Below are 24,643 nucleotides of genomic sequence, written 5' to 3' on the forward strand. Positions count from 1 at the left end.
GCCAAAAACCTCTAAGTGATGCCATAAGACAATTCCTGGAGCAGCAGAACCCACAAACTGGAGCAGCAGAACCCACAAAAGAATAGAGTGAGATCATTTTCCAGCCAAGGACGACTTAGAAGGGAGGCAGGGAAGGTCTGTTGTACTATGGTGAGACTGGAGCCGAGCTTCAGGCTGCGCCAGAGAAAGAGGCATCCAAAGGGCTGAATCAGCTGCAGCTGTGACTAACTCAGCTCACAGTGTGGTGAGAGGGTCAAGTAGTTGGCTGTGGGGGTAAATTACAGGGGTCTCTGCAGGCACTGAGGTGGAACTCTGATGTTTTGCCCAGGCTCCCATACAGGATGGTCTTGGATGGCAGTCCCAGGTGGGGGAGGGGCACAGACACACCCACACTTGCAACCAAAGTGAACCACTGGTTAAAGAGCAAGCAGCCTCTGGTTACTTACAGATGACAACACAGGCCAGGTGAGCTGAGAATGTGCCTCTCTTTAAATCTTTACACCTTAGACCTCCTGAAGCTTGGGACAGTGCATCCAGGAAGTAGTGCCCCACTTTCAGAACGAGTCAAATGTCAAGATATAGCCTGGCAAGGTAAGCAGGCAGAAAAAGGTATTGATATAGAAAGTTTCTTTGGTAATGAGGAAGATCGAGGTACACCTGCAGAAGAGGCTAGCAACGTCAGGGCTCTTATATTCAAAGCTTCCAGGAAAAATATGAATTGATCTCAGGCCATACAAGCCATCAAAGAGGACTTTTAAGATAAAGTAAGAGAGTCAGAGAAAAAAAATGGAAAGAGAAATGAGAGTGATACAGGAAAGTTGTGGAAAAAAAAGCCAACAGCATGAAAAACCAAATGGAAAAGCTCTCTGAAGAAAATAATTTCCTAAGAATTGAACAAAGGAAATCTAATGATTTTATGAGAAACAAAGACACAGTAAAGCAAATCCAAATGAATGAAAAAATGGAGGGAAATGTGAAATATCTTCTTGGAAAAACAGCTGACCTGGAAAATAGATCCAGGAGAGATAATTTGAATATTGTTGGACTACCTGAGAACCATGATCAAAATAAGACCTTAGACATCACCTTCCAAGAGATTTTCAGGGAAAATTGCCGTGATAGTCTAGAAACAGAAGGTAAAATAGAAATTGAAAGCATCCACCGATCACCTCCTTAAAGAGATCCCAAAATGAAAACTATGAGGAATATCATAGCCAAATTCTAGAGCTCCCAGGTCAAGGAGAAAATATTGCAAGCAACCAGAAAGAAACAATTCAAGTACTGTGGAGCCCTAGTCAGGATAGCACTAAATCCATCAGCTTCTACATTAAAGGATTAGAGGGCATGGAATATGATATTCTGGAGACCAAAGGAACTGTTATTACAACCAAGAATCACCTACCCAGCAAAACTGAATATAATCTTTCAGGGGAAAAAATGGAACTTCAGTGACAGAGAGGGCTTTTAGGCATTCATGATGAAAAACCTAAATGGTGACTATTTTTTGTTTAAAAAACAAAAAATCAAAAGACCATAAAGACAAGCATTGCAACTGGATTTATTACAAGAGAAATGAACATGTATGTGGAATGCCAGGTGCCAGGTGTTCATAATCCAAACAGAAGCTTGCATATTTAGGGAATTGCAACAAAGGGACCAGGAGGAACAGAAATCTCCTAAATGGTAGTGGCATGGGAGGAGGAAGAGAGCAGTTGGGATGGGAAAAGGACTAATTCCCTTGTGAAGGGGAGAAGAAAGGCAATGACAAAAGATAGGATGGTCTGCTTCTTTACAAAGTCCCAGCTACACAAACTAGTCTCAGGCTAGTGCTGGCTGACTGGTATCTATCTTGATTTGCAAGGACACACAGGGAGTCCAGCTTAGGGGTGGAATCAACAAATTATGTCATCTCATGGTGGGCTTTGTCCTTCATGTCCTTTTATCTCTTAATCTTATGTTCTTATGTTTTTGTGCCTGTGAACGTGAGCTAATAAATTTGAGTAATTAGGGGCAGCTAGGTGGACACTTACTAGCTGTGTGATCCTGGGCATGTCACTTAACCCCAATTGCCTCACCAAAAAAAATAGAGTAATTATTAGCGTCAGAAAAACTGAAATTAAATAGTATGTTTAAATTGGGGAAATGAGAATTTTTGTTCTTTGATTTTCCTTAAACATGATAAAGTTTTTAAGATTTATTCTTTTCATATTATAGGGATATAGGTAATTAGACAGTGAAAGAATTTAAATTATATTATCTTTCAAAACTATGGTAAAATTATGGATTTACATTTTATAAGTATATTAAATGAATATGATTTTCAAAGAATTTAATAATATCGGTGGAGAGACTTTGTTCCTAAGAATGTTTTTTTTGTTTTGTTTTGTTTTGTTTTGGTGAGGCAATTGGAGTTAAGTGACTTGCCCAGGGTCACACAGCTAGTGTTAAGTGTCTGAGGCTGGATTTGAACTCAGGTCCTCCTGAATCCAGGGCCAGTGCTCTATCCATTGCACCACCTAGCTGCCCCCCTAAGAATGTTGTTAAATTATATTTGATTGAGAATTACAACATTAATAGGAAAATGTTTGCTTGTACAATTTAATTTTATTCCATCATACTTAGCAAAGTATTAAAAAGATTCTTTTAAGTCTTTTAATGGAAACATATTAATATACCAGATTCTAGTCTTAACGTAAGATAAGCAGGCTGTCTATTTTGTAAAACCAGAACGTGTATTCAGCTAAATGATCCTTTAAAAATTATTAATCAAATTGAGTTTTCTTTGAAACAAATGAAAACCCCTCTAGTCTGTTAGTCCTTTTGACTAAGATGAATTAGTTACTTGAAATTTACTTTTTGATTTATAACTATGTATTTTATTCTCTAGATCATAATCTTGAATTATAACTTTAAAAAATCTCTGTACAATTTTAGGTATGCCATACCTCCAGAGCATGGAAAGCGTCTTGAACGGCTAGCTCAAGGTAAAATTATTTTCAACATTTCTTGTCTAAATAGTTGTCAGAGCTTCCTGATTATTCTTGTGCACTTCGTAATTAAGTATAGATTGCTAGTTTATTTATTATGTCTTTTTAATACTTCTTTTATTATATATCACTGTGACATTTAACATTTTAAAAAATATCTAGCTTACACATATCTAATTCATTGAAGGGCCCTTGGGGTACCCATGTCATATTTCATTTGACCCAGTGAATCATATGACTTCAATTTTCTGATTAGAGTGATTGAAATGGTTATTTTCTCTGTCATTCAAGGGCTTCTACTTTTCTGGACCATTAGACTTTCATTGCATTGAATGAAGTTTAGGGTAAATGTGAAGTCATGTTTAAAGTTGAATCAAAATTGATAAAGTATACCTTTCTGGTTATTGATAGAATCAAGTACTAATAGCATGTTCTTTTGATAAGGTCTGTTGTGACCTCACACATGGTTTTTTTTCTGAAGCACTATTTTCAGAGAGTATAGTACTGTCTTAAGGAGAGGTGATATATTTTCATTATTACCAATATTTCAGAAAATAAATTTTATGAAGATGCTTTATTTAAGGATAATTCATGTACACTTGTTTTGGTATTTGAAATCTAATAGAACTACATGTTGATATTAGAAAAAGCATATTTTTATCATGAACATCAAGAATAGCTTTACTCAGTGAGCAAGAAATAAAATTTGATATTCACTCTCAGAAGTGATAGGAATTCCCATAAATAACCTATCATATGTTCAGAGGCAAACAGAAAGAAAAGAATTGGAGGGGGAAAACATTTTTAAAGGCAAAGATACTACTTTAAAAATGCATTTTGAAGATGATTGTTTTGTCTTTTAGAAAAACTGAATCATATACTATATATATTTGGTATGTTACAGTGTTTTCTAGCTTATGGGTTATGAAATTATTGCAAGGAATACAAAGTTCAGCAGCAAGAGAGAGAAAGAGAAATTCCATTTAAAGTAATGGTAAAGGGGGCAGCTAGGTGGCATGGTGGATAAAGCACCGGCCCTGGATTCAGGAGGACCTGAGTTCAAATCTGGCCTCAGACACTTGACACTTACTAGCTGTGTGACCCTGGGCAAGTCACTGAATCCTCATTGCCCCACAAAAAACCAAACCAAAACAAAATAAAGTAATGGTAGACAATATAAGATACTTGGGAGTCTAACTGCCAAGACAAACCCAGGAACTCTATGAACACAATTACAAAACACTTTTCACACAAATAAAATCAGATCTATGTAATTGGAAAAATATCAATTGCTCATGGATAGACTGAGCTTATATAATCAAAATGATAATTCTACCTAAATTAATTTACCTATTCAGTGCCATACCATTCAGACTACCTGAAAATTATTTTATAGAGCTAGAAAAAATAATATCAAAATTCATTTGGAAACAAAAAGTCAAGAATATCAAGGGAACTAATGAAAAAAAAAATACACAGGAAGGTGGGTTAGCTGTACCAAATCTGAAGCTCTACTATAAAGTGGCAGTCATCAAAACTATTTGGTACTGGCTAAGAAATAGAGTTGTGGATCAATGGAATAGGTTAGGCACAGGAGACACAGTAGTAAATGACTATAGTACTCTACTGTTTGATAAACCCAAGGACTCCAGCTTCTGGGATAGGAACTCAGTATTTGACAAATAATGCTGGGAAAACTGGAAGAAAGTATGGCAGAAAATGGGCATCTTACACCTTATGCAAAAATAAGGTCAAAATGGGTTCAAGATTTAGACATAGAGTGTGATACCATAGATAATTTAGGAGAGGAAGGAATAGTTTACCTCTCAGATCAATGGAGAGGAAAACAATTTATGTAATTCTATTTGCAGATAAAAATGGATATCATTGTGATAAAGTATATATTCATTTACAAGCATTCCAGATTTCATTGTCACTTTTATCCATCATTTATTTTCTTAATGGATATAAAAGTTCACTAATGTGATGGGATGGGGGCAGGGAGGATGCACAAAACCAAATACTTAATTTTTTTTTTTTAATTTCATACATTTATTTGATTTCTTCCAAGGCACCATTGTAGGCATTGGAAGTTGAGGGAGGGTTGGTTTGAAATCATCAGCAAGACAAATGACTTGCCCAGAGTCACACAGTAAATGACTGAGGCTGGATTTGAACTCAGGCTCTCTTGATTCCATCCACTGGACCACTTTGCTGTCCTAGGAGCTATTATTTTATTTAGTTTGGATATTTTCTTTAGCATCTGCTATATTTTAGAATTCCAATTTTTTCTCCCTCCCTCCCTCCTTTTAATCACCCCTCCACAAGATCGCAACCAGGTCATATATGTACAATCCACAAGTGCTCTTTTTCTTAATTCTTTCTTTGGGGGTGGATAGTAAGCTTCCTCATTAGTCCCTTGGGATTTTCTTGGATCATTGCATTGCTGAGAGTAGTTGTCATTCACCATTGCTCATTGAACAATTCTGCTGTCACTATGCACATTGTCCTCCCAGCTTTGCTCACTTCACTATATATCAATTCATGAGTCTTTCCAGGTTTTTCTGGGATCATCCTGTTTGTCATTTCCTATAGCACAAGACCATTCCACCACAATCATATAGCACAGCTTTTTTCATAATTCCTCAATTGATGGACATTCCCTTGATTCTCAATTTTTAGTCATCACAAAAGTTGTTATAAATATTTTTTGTACAATTTTTCCCCCTTTTCTCTTTTTCATGAATATTATTGTTAACTGTTTCCCTTCCATTCTATTCCCTTCCCCATGATATTTATTCTGTTATCCATCTTGTAAGATGAGAACTGCTTTGTAATATAATTTGAAATCTAGGACTGCTAGGCCACCTTCCTTCATATGGTTTTTCATTGATTCCCTTTTATTCTTGAACCTTTGTTCTTCCAGATAAATTGTTTTTATTTTTTTTAGCTCTATAAAATAATTCTTTAATAGTTTGATCGGTAAGATGAGTGAATAAGTAAATTCACTTAGGAAGAATTTTCATTTTTTTATTACATTACCTTAGTCTACCCATGAGAAATTAAAATTTATCCAGTTGTTTTGATCTGTCTTTATTTTAATTTTTTTTTTTGGTAAGGCAATTAGGATTAAGTGACTTGCCCAGGGTCACACAGCTAGTAAGTGTTAAGTGTCTGAGGCTTGATCTGTCTTTATTTGTGTGAAAAGTGTTTTATAATTGCGTTGATGTAGACTCTGGATTTTTTTGGGCATTTTAGACTCCCAACTATTTTATATTGTTTGTAGTTATTTTAAATTGAATTTATTTTTACATCTATTCCTGCTTGGTTTTGTTGCTAGTGGATAGAAATGAGGATAATTTATGTTGTTTTACTTTATATACTGTTAACTTTGCTAAAGTTGCTACTTATTTCATTTAGTTTTTTTGTCGATTCTCCAGGATACCTTAAGTATACCATCTTATCTTCTGCCAAATATGTTAGTTTTGTTTCCTTATTGCCTATTCTAATTCCTTCATTTTCTTTTTCTGATGGCTATAGCTAGCATTTCTAGTATGATACTGCATAATAGTGGTGATAATGGACATCGTTGCTTCATCCCTGATCTATTTAGGAAGGCTTCTAGCTTATCTTCATTATAGATAAAGCTTGCTTTATGGTTTTAGATAAATACCACTTATTTTAAGGAAAGTTCCATTTATTCCTATGTTCTCTACTGTTTTTAGTAGCAATGTGCTGCATTTTGTCAGAGGCCTTTTCTGTATCAATTGAGATAATCATATGATTTCTCTGTTGGTCTTACTAGTGATATGGTCAGTTATACTGATAGTTTAGCAGCTAATACTGACTGAATCAGACCTGTGTTCCTGGTATAAATCCCACTTGCTCATAGTGTATGATACCTCTGATTTATTGCTGTAATATCCTTTCTAGTATTTTATTTAAAATTTTTGCATCAATATTCAATAGAAAAATTGTTTCCATCTCTATTTTGGCTCTTCCTGGTTTAGGGGTCAGTGCCATATTTGTGTCATAAAAGGAATTTGGTAAGACTCCTCCTTTGCCTATTTTTCCAAATAGTTTATATATCCTTGGAATTAGTTGTTCTTTAAATGTTTGCTAGAATTTCCTTGTGACTGCATATTTCTCTGGGGATTTTTTCTAAGAGAATTCATTGCTGACTTGTTCAATTTCTTTTTCTAAGATGGCTTATTTAAGTAGTCAATTTTTTCTTCTGTTAATCTTGGAAATTTATATTTTTGTAAATATTTATCCATTTTGTTTATTGACATATAATTGGGCAAAATAGTACCTAATAATTGCTTTAATTTCCTCGTCATTGTTGGTGAATTTACACTTTTCATTTTTTTAAAAATACTGGTATTTTTTTCCCCTTCTGCTTTTTAATCAAATTAATCAATGTTTTATCTATTGTATTGGGTTTTTCATAAAACTAGTCCATAGTTTTATTTATTAGTTAAATGATTTTCTTTTAATTTTATTAATCTCTTTGATTTTTAGGTTTTCTAATTTGGTGTTTCACTGGTAATTTAAAATTATTAAAAAATTTTTTTTTTAGCTGCCTGCCCAATTTTTCAATCTATTCTTTTTTTTTTTTTTTTTTTAGTGAGGCAATTGGGGTTAAGTGACTTGCCCAGGGTCACACAGCTGGTAAATGTTAAGTGTCTGAGGCCGGATTTGAACTCAGGTACTCCTGAATCCAGGGCCGGTGCTCTATCCACTGCGCCACCTAGCTGCCCCTCAATCTATTCTTTATTTTGGTGATATATGTGTTTAGAGATAGAAAAATTTCCCCTAAGTACTATTTTGGCTGCATCCTACAAATTTTGGAATGTTATCTCATTGTCATTCCCTTTAATGATATTACTGATTGTTTCTATGATTTGTTCTTTTCTATTCTTTAGGATTAGATTACTTAGTTTCTAATTAATTTTCAATTTCTTTTTGTATGACTATTGAATGTAGTTTTTATTGCAATATTATCTGAAATGTATGTATTTAATATTTCTGCTTTTCTGCATTTATTTCTGAGGTTTTTATGGCCTAATACAGAGTAGTTTTTTTGGAGATGCCATGTACAGCTGAGGACAAAGGTATACACCTTTCTATTCCCATTCAATTTTTTTGAGACTTCTATCATATCTAATTTTTCTTGGGTTTTATTCATCTCTTTACCCTATTATTTATTTTATGGTTAAATTTATCTAATTCTGATAGGGGACAGTTAGGTCTCCCATTGGTATATTTTTACTGTATATTTCCTTCTATAATTCATTTAACTTTTCTTTTATGAATTTAGAAACTATGCTGTTTGGTGTATATATATCTAGTATTGATATTATGTGATAACCATTTATCAAGATGGAGTTTCCCTGCTTATCTCTGTTAAGTAGGTCTTTTTTATTGAGTCACTTAGGATTTCTTTTTCATGCATGCAGTTTTTTTTTGCTTTTCTGGAATCTTGTTTTTGAAATTCATATTTTCTATTCTTCACTGGTCTTTTCATCAGGAATTCTTGATCGGGAATATTTCATTGTAATCCTAGTTTCTTTGACTTCTGGAATAACATTCCAAGCCCTTCTCTCCTTTAATTCAGAAGCTGTGTGATACTTACTGTGGTGTTATGGTACTTGAGTAGTTTCTTTCTGGCAGCTTGCCGTATTTTCTCCTTGACCTGGGTGCTTTGGTAATTGTCTGTTTTTATTTTAGGATCTCTTTCTGGAGGTAATTGGTAGATTGTTTACATTTTTATTTTATCCTATAGATTTAGAATATAGGGGCAGTTTTCCCTTTATACTTCGTTGAAATATGATGTGTAGGCATTTTCTTTGATTATAACTTTCAGGTAGTCCCATAATAATTCCTTAATTATCTCTTTTCAATGTATTATAGAGGTCAGGTGGGTTTTTGTTTTTTTTTGATGAGCTATTTCACATTTTCTTTTTTATTCTTCTTTTTTTTTTTTTGGCAGGGCAGTGAGGGTTAAGTGACTTGCCCAGGGTCACACAGCCAGTAAGTGTGGATGGATTTGAACTCAGGTTCTCCTGAATCCAAGGCCAGTGCTTTATCCACTGTGCCACCTAGCTGCCCCCCTTTTTTAAACTATTCTTATGACTTATTGTTTCTTGTTGTTTCGTGGAGTGATTAGCTTTCACTTGCTCAATTCTGATTTTTGAGGAATGATTTTCTTCAGAGCTTTTCCACTTCTTTCTATTTGGTCCATTCTGCTTTTAAGTAGTTATTTTCATCAATGAAGTTTTGTACCTGTTTTTCCATGCTGTTAATTGTTCTTTCATAATTTTCTTGTATCACTCTCATTTTTACCCTCCAGTTGTTCCTCTACAATTCTTTTCTAGGAATTCTTATAAGGCTTGTGTTTAATTCATATTTTACTTTGAGGTTTTGCTTTTAGTATTTTTGATGTCCTTGTTTTCTTTTGAGTTAATATCTTGATCTTCTCTGTCACCATAGTAGCTTTGTAATGGTATATTTCTTTTTGTTGTTGTTTTTTCTTTCCAAAGGCATATGTTTTGGCTGAACTTTATATTAAAGTTAGGCTTTTTTCTCAAATTTTAGGACAACACTATTACAAGCTTCAGGCTTTTTTTGTGTAACATTTCAGAGTTAGTTCTGGAGGTTTAAAAATCTTTCTTTCTTTCGCAGGGCAGTGAGGGTTAAGTGACTTGCCCAGGGTCACATAGCTAGTAAGTGTCAAGTGTCTGAGGCTGGATTTTAACTCAGGTCCTTCTGAATTCAGGGCTTGTGCTTTATCCACTTAATATCACCTAGCTGCCCTGAGTTTAAAAATTTTTGATCTTTCAGGGCGGTATGATCCAGGGATATGGCTTGTCATTGCTCTCCTAGTATGAGCTCTAGTCATTACCTGATTTCTGATTACCTGAAGTGATACTGCTCCTCAGGGCCCCTGTTCCCCCTTTTTTTTTTTTGGTGAGGCAGTTGGGGCTAAGTGACTTGCCCAAGGTCACACAGCTAGTAAGTATCAAGTGTCTGAGGCTGGATTTGAACTCAGGTCCTCCTGACTCCAGGGCAGGTGCTCTATCCACTGTGCCACCTGGCTGTCCCACCCCTGTTGCCTTATGACCAAAAGTACTTCTGTCTACTTTTTTTTTTTTTTGGTCTACTCTTGAATTGTGACCCTGAAGTGGGTATTGGTAATAGAGTTGCCAAATAGCTTTTGGTCTTGTGCCTAGTGTTAACACATATGTACCTTGTAATCTCTTTCTGACCAGTTGCCAGTTCTGGTTTGAGAGCTCCTGGAGCTTCTGCCATTCAAATCCTACCACTGCTGTTGTATGTGTGCCCTGGTCCAGCCCCAGCTCAGTGTCACAGAACCTGACTTTGTAAAATTTTAAAATTTTTATTGTTGTTGTTGTTGTTATTTTTATTTGTTGTTGTTGTTGTTGTTGTTGTTGTGGGGCAATGAAGGTTAATTGACTTGCCCAGGGTCACACAGCTGGTAAGTGTCAAGTGTCTGAGGCTGGATTTTAACTCAGGTCCTCCTGAATCCAGGGCCAGTGCTCTATCCACTGTGCCACCTAACTGCCCCCAGATCTCACCTTTTGATCTCCTAAGTTGTCTTGGCCTGGAAGAATGTCTCAGGTCAGAACCTTTTGTTGCTCTGCTGTTCCAGAATTTGATTTCAGTTATTATCTTAATGTTCATTAAAGGGAATTGTTGTTTAAGCTAAGCTGAATGCTTCTTTATTCCACTATTTTTGGCTCTTCCTATCAGCTATCTTTATTATCAGTATTATTATATTATATATATTATTAACAATATTATTATTTACAAACACAGAAATATAACCAAAAATAGCCAGGCATGTGGAAGTGGTCAGTTCATATAGCTTCTAGAACAGTGTGTAATCTCTCATTTTATGTAAAAACAAAATAATTGATGAAGTCAGTAGTGTCACTCTTAGAGTCAGGAAGATCTGAATTTGAATTCTTACTCTTAACTCTTGCTGTGTGACCCAGGCAGGGCAAGTCACTTAGCTTCATTTAGTTTCAGTTTCCTCATTAATAAAATGGGTACAATAAAAGTACTTACTTCTGAGGTTCAAATGAGATAACATAGTTGAAAATCTTTACAAACCTTTAAAATTATTAATATTATTATAAAAATTATTATTGTCATTACTATTGTTATCTTTTTCTGTGGCTTTTTTTTTTTCTGTAACAAGGTTCAGCTTCTGTTGACTGGTTTTGGAGAAAGAAGGCGCATCCTTCTCTTTTCCTTATTCCATATCAGGATTTCAGAAATTTCTTTGTCTAAGTGTACCTCCTCTCATACCCTCTCAAGAATATGAAGGAGGAAAAAAAAACAAAAAAATTATGAAGGAGGAATTCTCTGGGTTATCATTACATTCAGTTTTCCAATTATGTTAGACATCCCCCTGTATACAAAAGCTTACGTTATACTGTTCTGAAATAAATAGGTCTACTACAGGAAAGCTTTCCTTTTCAGGAACACTTATCAAATACTCCAGGAAGGATATTGCATTCTAAATGAGTTGAAAATCAAGAACAGGCAGGTATTCTGTCTTCATTTATTGCTCAATCTTTTGTTATCTCTGGTTTCTCTCATTAAATGAGATAAATCAGATGTTCTTCCCTACAGTTAGGTTTTCCATCTATTACTAATTTAATAATTAGAGGGGACCTGGTAAGGCCCTGTTCATTGCCATATCAGTCTTAAAATGAAACCTAAAAGTTACTTTTGTCCAAATTAAAAAGGGATTATAAAGAAGAGTTACACAATCACACTTTTTTATGGAATTATTGAAGTTCAGGTTTCTAATAGTTACAAATCCACAGTATTTTTTATAATGTAATCAATTGCATTAAGTCCAATGTAATTGTGATCTTGAACTTTGTCTGGGACAAACTATTTTCATAAGTATTAACATGGATGAGTTCTGGGCCTGGGTGATGGATTAGAGAAGAGCTTAAAAGCTGATTACCATAATCCTTAAATACATAGGTAATGAACTTTTTGTTGAAACTATATGCTAACATCCTTCCAGTAATAATTACATCCACATTTCTTCTTATTTCATCACAGGAAAAATGTAATGAACAGGCATCTGTATACTTCATTTTGTCATTATTGAACTGCAAAAGTACTGCCAAGGTTTTTAAGTAAGCTATCTTAAAATGACATGCCATCGAAATGGTGCAATTTATTTAATCAGGAAAAGGTTAATAAACTTGAAGTTTGAATCAGACATTTAAATTTAGCTTGACTTTTAAGCAAAACTGTTTTTACTGTAGAAATGAAACAACAGAAAGCTGCCATAAGAAGAGTGGATTGTGGGTCTCACTAAGCAGCCTTCTAAGTTAACTGAATACTGCTAAATAATTAAAATGATAAAATAACAGCACATGTGACAAAGCATTGCAGGTTGTGTAGGTTAAGGCAGCACTTGATAACATAAAAATAAAGGAAGGCTAGGATACTTTCTATTATCTTGTCTATACATCATAATTATCACACTTGCCATTAATGCATGAATGCTTTCATCTTTGGTTTCCACTGGAATTTTGCTTGCCTAAGCATCTACAAATATTTTATCTCAAAGACATTAGACTTGTTTCTAATAAAGGCAGCAGTTTGATTTTGCCCTTCAGCTGCTTTCTCATTTATGTAGTTTTTTTTCAATTTTATGTAGACATAAATGTAATAAAAATCTTAAGCAAACTGTTATTGCAACTTTTAAACTCATTATGTTCTTTCACAATGCCATTGATTTCTTTAAATTTTTTTACTTTGATATCATTTAGAAAATGTAAAAGAAAATAAAATGAGAATGGATAGTATAGTAGGTTTTTAGTTAAAAAATAATTCTCCTAATAGAATTTTTATTTTGGACATGAAATTATATCTTTAGCATTCCATTATCCCAATAAATTGTGAAGCAAAGTAGTTGCATGCATATTTCAACTTAACTCACAGAGAGTTAGACACTAATATAATTAATAAACCCACTGTCAAATACTTAATTTAGTGAAAATTACTGAACTCTAGAATAGTTTATGTGTTTAAAACCTTTAAGAGCAGGTAGGTAAGAACCAAGCTATGACAGATAGGGATTTTTCTCAAGTACAATTGCCACAGTGGTCAAGAAACTGCATTTTTGTCCATCCTATATAGTACAATTTTGCTTGTATTATGTATTCCTTCCTTATTTATTGTCACACATTTTTCATTGGTTATCTTTGGCAATGACAAAAGAATTAAAGAAATAAATTCAAAACAGTCTTAAATCCATTTTACCTTCTTGGTTGTATTTTTTTGGGTAGTAATCTTAAATTTAAGCATTGTGGTGAGTAAAAATTTCCAAGAGATAATTTCTGGATTTTATTAACTACAGCTAGCAAGTAGTCAACAAAATGGGCTCATTTTTTTCCTCCGTGTGATTAAAGAGATGTAATTTGTAGAACCTTCAGTACTTATGAAGCCTATGGAAAAGGGGGTTTGCCCGAGGGTTGAAATCACCTCTGATTGGTTAAAAAGTAATGAGAGAATGAAAATTATAATAAGTATTACACAATCTTTTTTAATTTTAAAAAATTTTTAATTTTTTCTCTTTTCAAAAATGTAATAAACATTTTTATTTATAGTTTTGGGCTTCAATTTTTATCCTTCCTTCCTCTCCCCTCCCTGAGATGGCAAGCAATCAGATATAGGTTACACATGTATGATTATGTAAAACATACCATTTTTTCATTTTGTACCAGAAAACTTGATTAAAAGGAAAAAAAAGGAAAGAAAGTGAAAAATAGCATGTTTCAGTCTGTTCCGTCAATATCAGTTCTTTCTTTGGAAGTGGATAGTATGTTTCATCAATAGTCCTTTGGGATTATCTTGGATCATTGTATTATTTGGAATAGTCATGTCATTCACAGTTCTTTATCAAATAATATTGCTGTCTCTCTGCCCAATGTTCTATTGGTTCTACTTCTCCATATATCGGTTCATACAAGTCTTTCCTAGCCTTTCTGAAGTCATCCTGCTTGTCATTTCTTACAGCACAATAATATTCTATCACCATCATATACCACGGTTTGTTTAGCCATTCTCTGATTGATGGGCATTCTTTTGATTTCCAATTCTTAGCCACCACAAAAATTGCTGCTATAAATATTTTTTGTACAAATAGGTCTTTTTCTCTTTTTGGGGGATGTCTTTGGGATATAAATCTAGCAGTGGTATTGCTGGATTAAAGGATATGCAAAGTTTATAGCTCTTTGGGCATAGTTCCAGATTGCTCTCTAGAATGGTTGCATCTTTTCACAACTCCCAACTGTGGATTAGCACCCTAGCTTTCCCACATCCCCTCCAACATCCAATATTTTCTGTTTTTGTTTTATTTGCTACTCTGATAATTGTTGTAATTTGCATTTCTCTGATCAGTAGTGATCTAGAGCATTTTTTCATATGATTATAGATAGTTTTGATTTCTTTATCTGAAAACTGCCTGTTCATATTCTTTGACCATTTATCAATTGGGGAATGACTTGTATTTTTATAAATTTGATTCAGTTCTCTATATAATTGAGAAATGAGGCCTTTATCAGAGATATTTATTTCAAAAAAATTGTCTCCAGTTTTCTGCTTCCCGTGTAATCTTGGTTACCTTAGTCTTGTTTGTGCAAAAGCTTTTTAATTTTATATAATCAAAATGATGTATTGTACATTTTGTTTTATTCTCTATATCTTCTTTGGTCCTAAATTCTTCCTCTCCCCATAAATCTGACAGAAAAATGATTCCTTACTCTTTTAATTTGCTTATGGTATCATCCTTTATGTGTAAATCATATACCAATTTTGACCTTATTTCAGTATATACGGTATGAGATATTGGTCTATACTTAGCTTCTGCCATAATGTTTTCCAGTTTTCCCAGCAGTTTTGGTCAAATAATGAGTTTTTGTTCCAAAACCTTGGATCTTTGTGTTTATCACATACTAGATTACTATGGTCATTTACTATAGTGCCATTTCTATCTATTCTATTCCACCAATCTACCTCTCTATTTTTTAGCCAGTACTAGGTTGTTTTGATAATTATTGCTTTATAATACAGTTTGAGATCTGGTATTGCTAGACCACCTTCTCTCATTTTTTTCATTGATTCCCATGATATCCTTGAACTTTTTGTTTTTCCAGATGAATTTTGTTATTATTTTTTTCTAGCTCTATGAATTTTTTTTTTAATAGTTTGGTTTAGCACTAAATAAATTAATTAAGTTAGGCAGGATTCTCTGAGTCTTTTGGGGGGGGGGTGATGGGACAATGAGAGTTAAGTGACTTGCCCAGGGTCACACAGCTTGTGTCAAGTGTCTGAGGCTGGATTTGAACTCAGTTCCTCCCGAATCCAGTGACAGTGCTTTATCCCCTGTTCCACCTAGCTGTCTCTATCTCAGTATTTCTTGAAGAGACTTATCTATACCCATATCACCCTGTCTAGGACCATCTAAACAAAACGGGGTAATCCACTTCTATGGCGACCTGTCTGATTAAAACAATGAATGACCAGGAGTCCACCATTTCACTTAATCCAACTTTGTTTATCTTTTTATCAGATCTGAGATTTCCTAGGGGATGAGTTTAGTCTTGATCTTCACAGGTTGTATAACCTACAGAGGGAAAAAACCTTAGGTCCAATTTAACGATTGGCTGTTTATACAGGAGATTAATAATCATTTCTCTTAACCTGTGGAAGAAAAAACCATAGGTAGAATAGGGAAAACTGACGTAAATTTTTTAACATGTTTTTGAAAGAAATATAGGCAAAGTAGTGAAAATTCACCTTGTTTTTTGAAGAGATTCTAAATGAATTTATACCTACAGATATAACTTACACGGAACTCTCTGATTTTCAAGAAGGAAAATTTACTTTTACTGTCATCATGGTAAATACATATCCCCTTCAGCATTTATTTCACTTGGAAGTCTAAAAATAATATTAAAATGACTACTTTTGTAAAGGATAATTATAATAAAGAGAAAACTGTTCTAAATCACTAATTAGAAAGGGCCTTAAACCAGCAAAAGTGAAAAAAAATTTAACTGCCTTCTGTCACCCTTATTCTCCTCAGTACATCCTTTTGGTAAATGATAACAGTGTGTGCTATTTTATAGTATCAGTAGTCTAGTAGTGTGAAGATTGTTGAATTAAATTTATAATCTCTAAACTTAATTTTCAAGTAATTTCATCTTAGTTTGTTCTCTATCTTTCCTTTCTTGTTTTTATTTTCTCCTTGTTTTAATATAAAGCTTCTATACCATCCATACAATTGTTTGAAAATAATTATGTGTATGCCGTTAAGTACTATGTAAAGTTTAGTGGTATTGTCCTGAATATGTCTTAAGTTGAAAACTAACTTGAATGTATAGAGTTTCTATTCATCAGTAAAACAGTCAACATTGATGACAGTGGTTCATTGTGTATGTGAATGTATAAAGTGTCAATTGGACTATATGTAGGTGCTTATATATGATTTATACATATCAAGCATATATTATATATACATGTATATAATGACAGCACATCATTAATAAGTATTTATTATGGACTTATTATGTGTGAAGAACCAGGCTAAGTGCTAGAAAAGCAAAGTGAGGGAAAACCTGGTCTTTGACCTCAAGGAGCTTGCATTTTTATTTGGGAGAAGACATGCTAACAACTTTGTGGAGATGGATATATATTAGGTAAATAGGAGGTAATCTTAGAGGGAAACATAATAAGTGTGAGAGTGGGCAGTAATGGGGCATAGAATGGCCTCCCGTGAGAGGTGGGATTTCAGCTGTGTTGAAGGGAAATCTCAGGTACATGGTGATAAGTAGTGAAAAGTCAAGTGAGATGGAGTATCTGATAGGAGGAATAGGAAGAAGGCCTGTATACCTGAATCATAGAAGACTTGGAGGAAAATCAAGTGTAAGAAGACTGGAATGGGGCTGGATTGCTAAGGTCTTTGAAAAAGAATTGGATGATCCTATTTTTATATACAAGAGATGTTTCAAAGATAGAAATGACAAGTTCTGATAACAGGTTGGATGTGTTGAATGACTATGAGTGAGGGAGTTCAGCATGAGCCAGAGTGACAAGGAAGGTGCTACCACTTGATATTCATATCAAAGTTTGGAAAGGGGGAGTTTTTAGGGGGAAAGATAATAAATACATCTTTCGGATTTATTGAGTCAAGATTTCTTATACTTAAGGTTGAGACATGTAATTGGTGATCAGAAGAGGCCATTATTAGGTTTGTTTTAAGAAGATCATTGCTAACTTTGGAGAGAGCAGTTAAATGTCAGCATTTAACTTTTAGTTGGTAGCTCAACTCCAAAAGGATTAGAAGAGAAGAAGTAGAGGCCTAGAGATAGCTTTCTCAAGGAGTTTATCTGTGAAAGTGAGTAGAATAGGGTATGCAGTCATACCCTATTCTACTAACAAAGGTTTTTAAGTGCAAAGGAGACATGGACATATTTCTAAGTAAGGAAGCAGCTAGGAGACAATGCAGAGACTGAAGATTTCTCCCCTAAAGTTCTTATTTGGATGCTCTCAAAAATATAGTCACTCAAACATATTTTTTATATTCAAGTCTAAAAGTTTTGGTGATTTAGAAATAACCAGTACCGGGGCAGCTAGGTGACACAGTAGATAGAGCACCGGTCCTGGAGTCAGGAGTACCTGAGTTCAAATCCGGCCTCAGACACTTAACACTTACTAGCTGTGTGACCCTGGGCAAGTCACTTAACCCCAATTACCTCACTAAAAAAAAAAAAAAGAAAGAAATAACCAGTACCGGCCCTGGATTCAGGAGGACCTGAGTTCAAATCCGGCCTTAGACACTTAACACTTAATAGCTGTGTGACCCTGGGCAAGTCACTTAACTCCAATTGCCTCACACCCCCCCCCCCAAAGAAAGAAATAACCAAGTTGTCTTTTTCAATTAAGTTTTGAATATATATATATATATATATATATATATATATTTATATAACACTTCACAATGGTTACCTTTTTCTGACCTTTTTTCATAAGGGGAAAAAAGATGCTATTTTCCTGCAAAACATTCTTTTTTGCTGCTTAAAAATTATAGGATTACTTGCCATTTCTGTGGTATGGTGGTAGTGTGAATAGAACACAATAAAATTGTCTTCCCCATGTCTGTTACTCTGCTACTAAAGCTCTCTTTTCCCCTAAGTAAATATTCAAATCCATCTACTTTGCATATACCATATAATATCCAATTATTTTTTCTCTACATCATCTTTTTTAAAAAGAGGACAGTTTAAGGGTGTGTGTGTGTATGTGTGTGTGTATGTTTTCCTATCTTGAAAATTTAAGAATGATTATTTTTATGGGTTTATAGTTCAATTAAAAAAATTTTTTTTCCATAAAATAGTTACAAACTCATTGCTATTTTAATATGGGTAATATCACCCACCTTGTTAATTTGGATGATGTTTATTTCAGTGTGGATTGTGAGTTATTTTTAACGTGTGTTTTAATTCCTTGGTTGTATTTATTACACTTGAAAATGAGTTAAGCTAGGCTACTTTGAGTTATTTTGTATTCCTTTTTAAAAATGAAAATTCTAAAGACTTGTTTGTCTTGTTAATTGTTTGGAGTCCAGATAGAAATTTGATGTCTAAAATAGAAAAGTAAAGGAGAATAATTCAGCAACCTAAAACTCAGTAGACAATATAATGATTCCATACAATTAAAATCCAATTGCATTTGGCTCTAAAGGCTACTTTTTCATTAGAATCATGGCACCATATTTGCTTACTCTGAGAAAGATGAGCCAGGGGAAGTGGTGAGGTGAGGGCCTGGAAACCACTCATTGGCATCTAAGATAGCTTCTGCATTCTATTTCTGCTGAAATTTGGTTCTCTGTTTTGGAGAAGTGGGAGATTGATTTGAGTAAATGTGGATGAGGAAAGCTTGTAGAAATGAAAAGCAGGGTAAATATCTTATTGTTCCTACTGAATGGGGGGGGGGGATAAACAGTATTTTTTTTCCTTTAAGTTGATCAGTAAGCATTTCTTAGGTGATTACCGTGTGCTAGGTAGCCCTGTGCTCAGGGAGCCTGTAAATAATTAGGTATTTATAAGCTGTATACAGAATAGTTGAAAATCATCTGAAAACAGAAGGCACTAACAGCTGGTGGTAGGGTGGAGACTAGGATAGGCCTCTTGCAGAAGTTGGAATTGGAGCTGAGTCTTGACAGCAATCACAGAAACCAAGTGGTAGAGTTAAGGGTACCGAGGATGCAGATTTAAGATGGATTGTTGTACTCAGTGAACTTCAAGGTGGCTGGTGTAGCTGCATCATAGATTGTAAAGAGAGGTATCAGGAACAAGAGACTGGAAATATAAGAAGGGGACAGTTTATGAAGAGCTTTAAATGCCAAAGAGAAATTTATATTTGATCCTGAAGTTTACTGATTAGGGGATGGTTGGATCTAAGCTTTATGAAAATCAATTTGGTAAATGAGCAGAGGGTTGATTGGAGTGGGGCAACATTTGAATCAGGAAGACCAATTAGAATCACTTTTGTAATGATCGTCCAGGCAAGAGGTGATGTGGGCCTGTATGGGATGGGCTGAAAGTCATGAAGTGGGGTGCAGTTAGGTGGCACAGTGGACAAAATACTGGTCCTGGATTCAGGAGGACCTGAGTTCAAATGTGGCCTCAGATACTTGACACTTACTAGCTGTGTGACCCTGGGCAAGTCACTTAACCCTCATTGCCCCACTCAAAACCAAAACAAAACAAAAAAAGAAAGTCACAAAGGGGTTTCAGCATTTAATAGTTCTTTTATTTGTTGTTTCTAATTTATAATACCATGGCACCATATATAGTTTCTATAGGAATCGAATTTATACTATGTTTGAAAAATCAAATCTCAAAAATGGCAAAATATAAAGGAAAAAAAATTTTCAAAAAGTTATTAAAACATTGTGACTTGTGGCCCACCCTGTGCAAGAATGGTGGATTTGTGAGTATTAAGAAAGGGACACACACACTCTCACACACACACACACACACACACACACACACACACACACACACACACACAAGAAATGTCATGAAAGTAGAAAGCAAATTTGACAGCACATTGGAATTTTGAGGCAAGTGAAATTAAGGAGTTGAAGATGACATCTAGGCTGATAAAGAAACTAATTAATTCTGTTGGACAGCCTGTTTTGGTGGGTTGGAGATCACTATAGAATTCAAAAACATATTAGAACCTGTTGTTCTTCTCTGTCGCCCCCCCCCCCCCCAGAACATAACATCATCTGTTACATAGCAGTGACTTTGTGCATTTTTAAATGCTTTTGAAGGACTCTTAAAGATAAATTAAAAACAAAACTGCAATAGTAGCATCAGTTTGTTTATACATTTTTAGGGAATATTTTTGGAGAATTGGGCATAAAATAGATATATAATGGTAAGTTTAGTAAAAATACATTTATTATGGTGACTCCTTAGTGAGTGATTTTAAAATCATTGCTAGCCTTTAAAGAATCTTAAAAATTAGGTTAATTTATTCTCTTAAGCCTGGTGATTCTTCTATTTCTGTCTATTAATCAGATACAACATTGAATTATTTCAAGGTGCTTTAATTATTGCATGTTTGATAATACATTTAAAAATCAATCTTATGTTGTTTGATTATATTAAATTTTATTTCAAGATTGGTATGTGAGTTTTTGGAAATATATTTCAGTTGAAAGATGGCTAGCATTGAAAGTACTTGTCTAAGGATTCCACTTGTATACAGTTTTTGGGGGAGGGGCAGACAATCAAGATTAAGGGACTTGGCCATAGTCACATAGCTAGCAAGAATCTAATGTTTGAAGGCTGAATTCGAACTCAGGTCCTCCTGATTCCAAGGCTAGTGCGCTATCTACTATGCTTCCCAGCTGGCGCCCCCCCCCCTTTTTTTTTTTGGTGAGACAATTGGGGGTTAAGTGACTTGGCCAGAGTCACACAGCTATTAAGTGTCAAGTATCTTAAGGTCATATTTGAACTCAGTAGGGCTGGTGCTCTATCCATTGTGCCATCCAGCTGCTCCTCAACTATTTTGAGGTGAAATTCAGTTTTAACTCATAATTTTCATTATGCAAAATATGTTTTTTTCAGAGTGAAGTGAATCATAATTCTGAAGTTCTGTTGTAAAAAGAAATTCTAAACTATTATGAAGTACTTGATATACTGCCTATTACCTTCTTTCAGTGTATTTTTCTATTTAAGTTAACTTCTGACCAGCAATCACATTGTTCAAGCTCTTCCTATGTTTTCCAAACGTAATTTTTCTGCCTCTCTTCTTCTTCTCTGCCATTTTTACTTTCTTCTTTTCTTCTTCCTTTCTCCTCTCTATTTTTTTTTCTGTTTTTTAGTTCCAAAATGTGATGCTTGTCAGTCCTCCTTATGAGTGAGAAGTCCTAGCTAGGTGAACAGGAGAGTCAGTAAACAGGTACATTTTTCTCTTAAAGTTAATGGAGTTAATAAAGCTTTAGTTAATGGAATTCTTTCAGAGTAAGACACAAAAGATCGAAGTAGTATGGTATTTTTTGGATGTGTAATATTCTATCAAGTAAAAGTTTATTTTCCTCATTTAAAACTTACCCAAAAAGCTTTATTCGTGTTTATGAGATGTATGTACTAGGTATTTGACAGAGGCTGACACAGAAGCTGGCCTGGCTCATAATATATGCTGACCTTTCTGCCTCATTACCCTAGAAGTAGTTAGGTAGATTGGTTTTAGGTTGTGGGATCCATTGATTGACTGTATCCCTAAGACTCTCAGCTTCTTTTTAGAACTCTTCTTAGTAATATTTAACAGGTTATCTTATGCAAAAACTCATTTCAGTTCAAATTGTTACAAATGGAATCATCAAATATGATTCATTTTAAATATTTTTATGGGATCTAGTCTTAACAGTAATTTTCAGGTTAGGCCTTCATTTTATATTAGAAATGAACATATGCAGTAGAAATAGTATGAGATTTAGAATTATTTAGTTTGAATCTCATTTTTGTGACTTCTTACCTTTGTGGTATTGGGCAAGTTGCTTAACCCTGGTGGGCCTCAGTTTCTTCATCTATAAAATGATTGGATCTGAACTGTTCTATTTCTCTTAATACCACTGCCATCCTTTTGGTCACACAGGTTCACAATCCTTAGGGTTGTCCTCTAATCTTAACCTATGTAACTAGTCTGTTTTCGTTTCCACCTCCACAACATCTCTTGAAGCTCTCTCCTCATGAATCATGTAGTCATCAGATTGTATAACACGGCATTGTGTAAATGTGTTATATTTGTACTGGAATTTGGAAAAACAAAACAAAACAAACCCTTGAGCTCAGTTTCCTCAACGTAATTGAATCAGTTGTGGTTATGTTTTTTTTTTTTGCTATTTAGGATTCTTCCCAAGCAGCTCTCAAGGGTGTGATGCATTTCTTCGCCACAAGATGACGCTGATATCTCCTTCAGTACTGAAGAAATATGGCATTCCTTTTGACAAGGTATACTTCAAATCATTTAAAAATTCTACCATTATGACTTCTATTTAACATAAATTTAAAGTAGACAAAATGATATGATTTTGTACCTTTAAATTAAAAAGCTATAGTTGACATCCCAAAACAAGGCTTTTTTTAGAGAAAGTTTATCACAATTTCATATTTCAGATATTGATCAAATGTTAATTATTTTAAAGAGTTTATTTAATGTAGATTTCATGGTGCTATGGTTAAATTGAATAAAATTAAATTTGAGTAAACAGTTAAAATTTATCTTTTATGTGAGCAACATATTTTCATTTATTTGCTTTTTGGGGAGATAAAGTGTAGCAATTATTAACTTTTAGCAGTAATTCTATGATTGGAATCTTACATTTTGAAATTAGGAGCGATAAGACAAACAGCATACTTATACTTAATATGACATGAGCTTTTATTGTGCTTATACTTATAAGGAGATGTTTATTAGATATTATTTCTCCAGATTAATTTCTGCAGAATTAGATGCACACTAGACATCGTCTTTGTGCTTATAGGTTGTGTTTCACCCATTTTTTTTTTTTTTTAGTGAGGCAATTAGGGTTAAATGACTTGCCCAGGGTCACACAGCTAGTAAGTGTTAAGTGTCTGAAGCCGGATTTGAACTCAGGTACTCCTGAGTACTCCGGTGCTTTATCCACTGTGCCATCTAGCTGCCCCTATGTTTCACCCATTTTTTAAAAAGAACATTGGCATTTTAATATGAAGAAAGTAAAATAAAAAAAATTTTGCCCAGATAAATCAAATCTCTCTATGTTTGAGAATGTTTAAATACTTTACTTGCAAAAAAACATTTAAAAATTTCTGTCCTTCCACTTCTTTTTCACTTGATGTTTTTTACCACGATCCTTGCTTTTTTCTACCTTAGAAGCTTTTCATTTGTGACTAAGTCAGCATCTCTTAATTTCAGGCAGTGAAAATGCTATACTTTCTGTTGTTTTTGAAAGCAGAATTTTTCTTAGGTATGAATCATTCACTATCTTGATGTATTTTTACATAGTTTGTGTGTTTACTCAGAAACACCTAGTTCTGGGATTTTGTATATTGGGTCTACTTTGCCAATATTTTCATATTTTCTTGAAAAGTTCTTGATACGAAACCCATTTTCCTTTTCTTGTTCAATATACTTAAAAAAACAACAACACACCTGCTTGGGTATTTTGGATACAATCTTACAAATTTCCCTGCATAAAATCCCACTTTTTAAGAGGCTATATTTTTAAAAGTAAATCCCCAAGGAGAAAATAAATGATAAGAACAAGTGAGAGAAGATACATGGTGCATTATAAAATGGAATGGAATGAAGCTCAAAACCTTGAATTTGTTCCTGTTGGGTAGAGAACTGTCCAATGTGGCATGGCTACCCTTTGCTGAATCCTAATCATGTAGCACCTTAAGAATACCAGGCTCTTAGTTTGTTTGTTTTTTTCTTTTCCCCAGTCATATTTCATAGATATTGCTGTATTCTTCTTTTGGTGATGCTAAGGCCTGTGGCCATCAGGAGCAGCCTGAATATTAAAGACAATAATAATAGTAATGGTTCTATTATTAGGATACTCAGAAGGTGGTCCTTGATTACTTGGGGACCCATTGGGTACCCAAGGCAGCTTGAAATAATCAGAAACTTTTTGTGGACTAGAATGAAAAGGTGGTTCAGAGTAGGTGATCTGGCCATTCAGGATGGAGACTTTCTCATATGTTTAAATTCTGTTGTCTCTGTTATGGGGAAATTCTTGCTCTAGCTTTTGAAGACACAGAAATGGTAGGTTGCAATTTTCTAAAACCAAGTTCTTACAAGGTTGTGTGGATTCATTGGGTAGGCCATTTGATTTGATTTGATTTGATTTTTATTCTATTTGAAGGAGGTATGGGTAGTTGATATCTTATTTGTGATATCATCAAATTAAAAGAATTCCCTATATGGAAAGTCCCTTCATTGATACACAATCGTTTGTGACTTAAGTTTTAGAAAGTTGCTTGTGCCTATAAGAGGTTAAGTGATGTCACATAGCTCATATATGAATTAGAAACAGA

General features: G+C 34.3%; 1 protein-coding gene across 7 annotated transcripts in view; it reads left to right on the top strand.

Annotated features, from left to right (window-relative positions):
* Nucleotides 1–24,643, top strand: part of KDM4C (lysine demethylase 4C) — a 430,228-nt gene that overhangs the window by 119,208 nt on the left and 286,377 nt on the right. For all 7 annotated transcript variants that reach the window (XR_006353225.1, XM_043966024.1, XM_043965986.1 and 4 more), the window contains 2 exons: nucleotides 2,935–2,984; nucleotides 22,470–22,573. Coding sequence is in view for 6 of the 7 variants with exons in the window: in XM_043966024.1 (XP_043821959.1) it covers nucleotides 2,935–2,984; nucleotides 22,470–22,573 (154 nt within the window). In the remaining variant the exon portion in view is untranslated. The remainder of the gene's footprint in view (nucleotides 1–2,934; nucleotides 2,985–22,469; nucleotides 22,574–24,643) is intronic.

Source organism: Dromiciops gliroides, chromosome 1, assembly GCF_019393635.1.
Source record: "Dromiciops gliroides isolate mDroGli1 chromosome 1, mDroGli1.pri, whole genome shotgun sequence".
In the NCBI taxonomy this organism is placed as follows: Eukaryota; Metazoa; Chordata; class Mammalia; order Microbiotheria; family Microbiotheriidae; genus Dromiciops; species Dromiciops gliroides.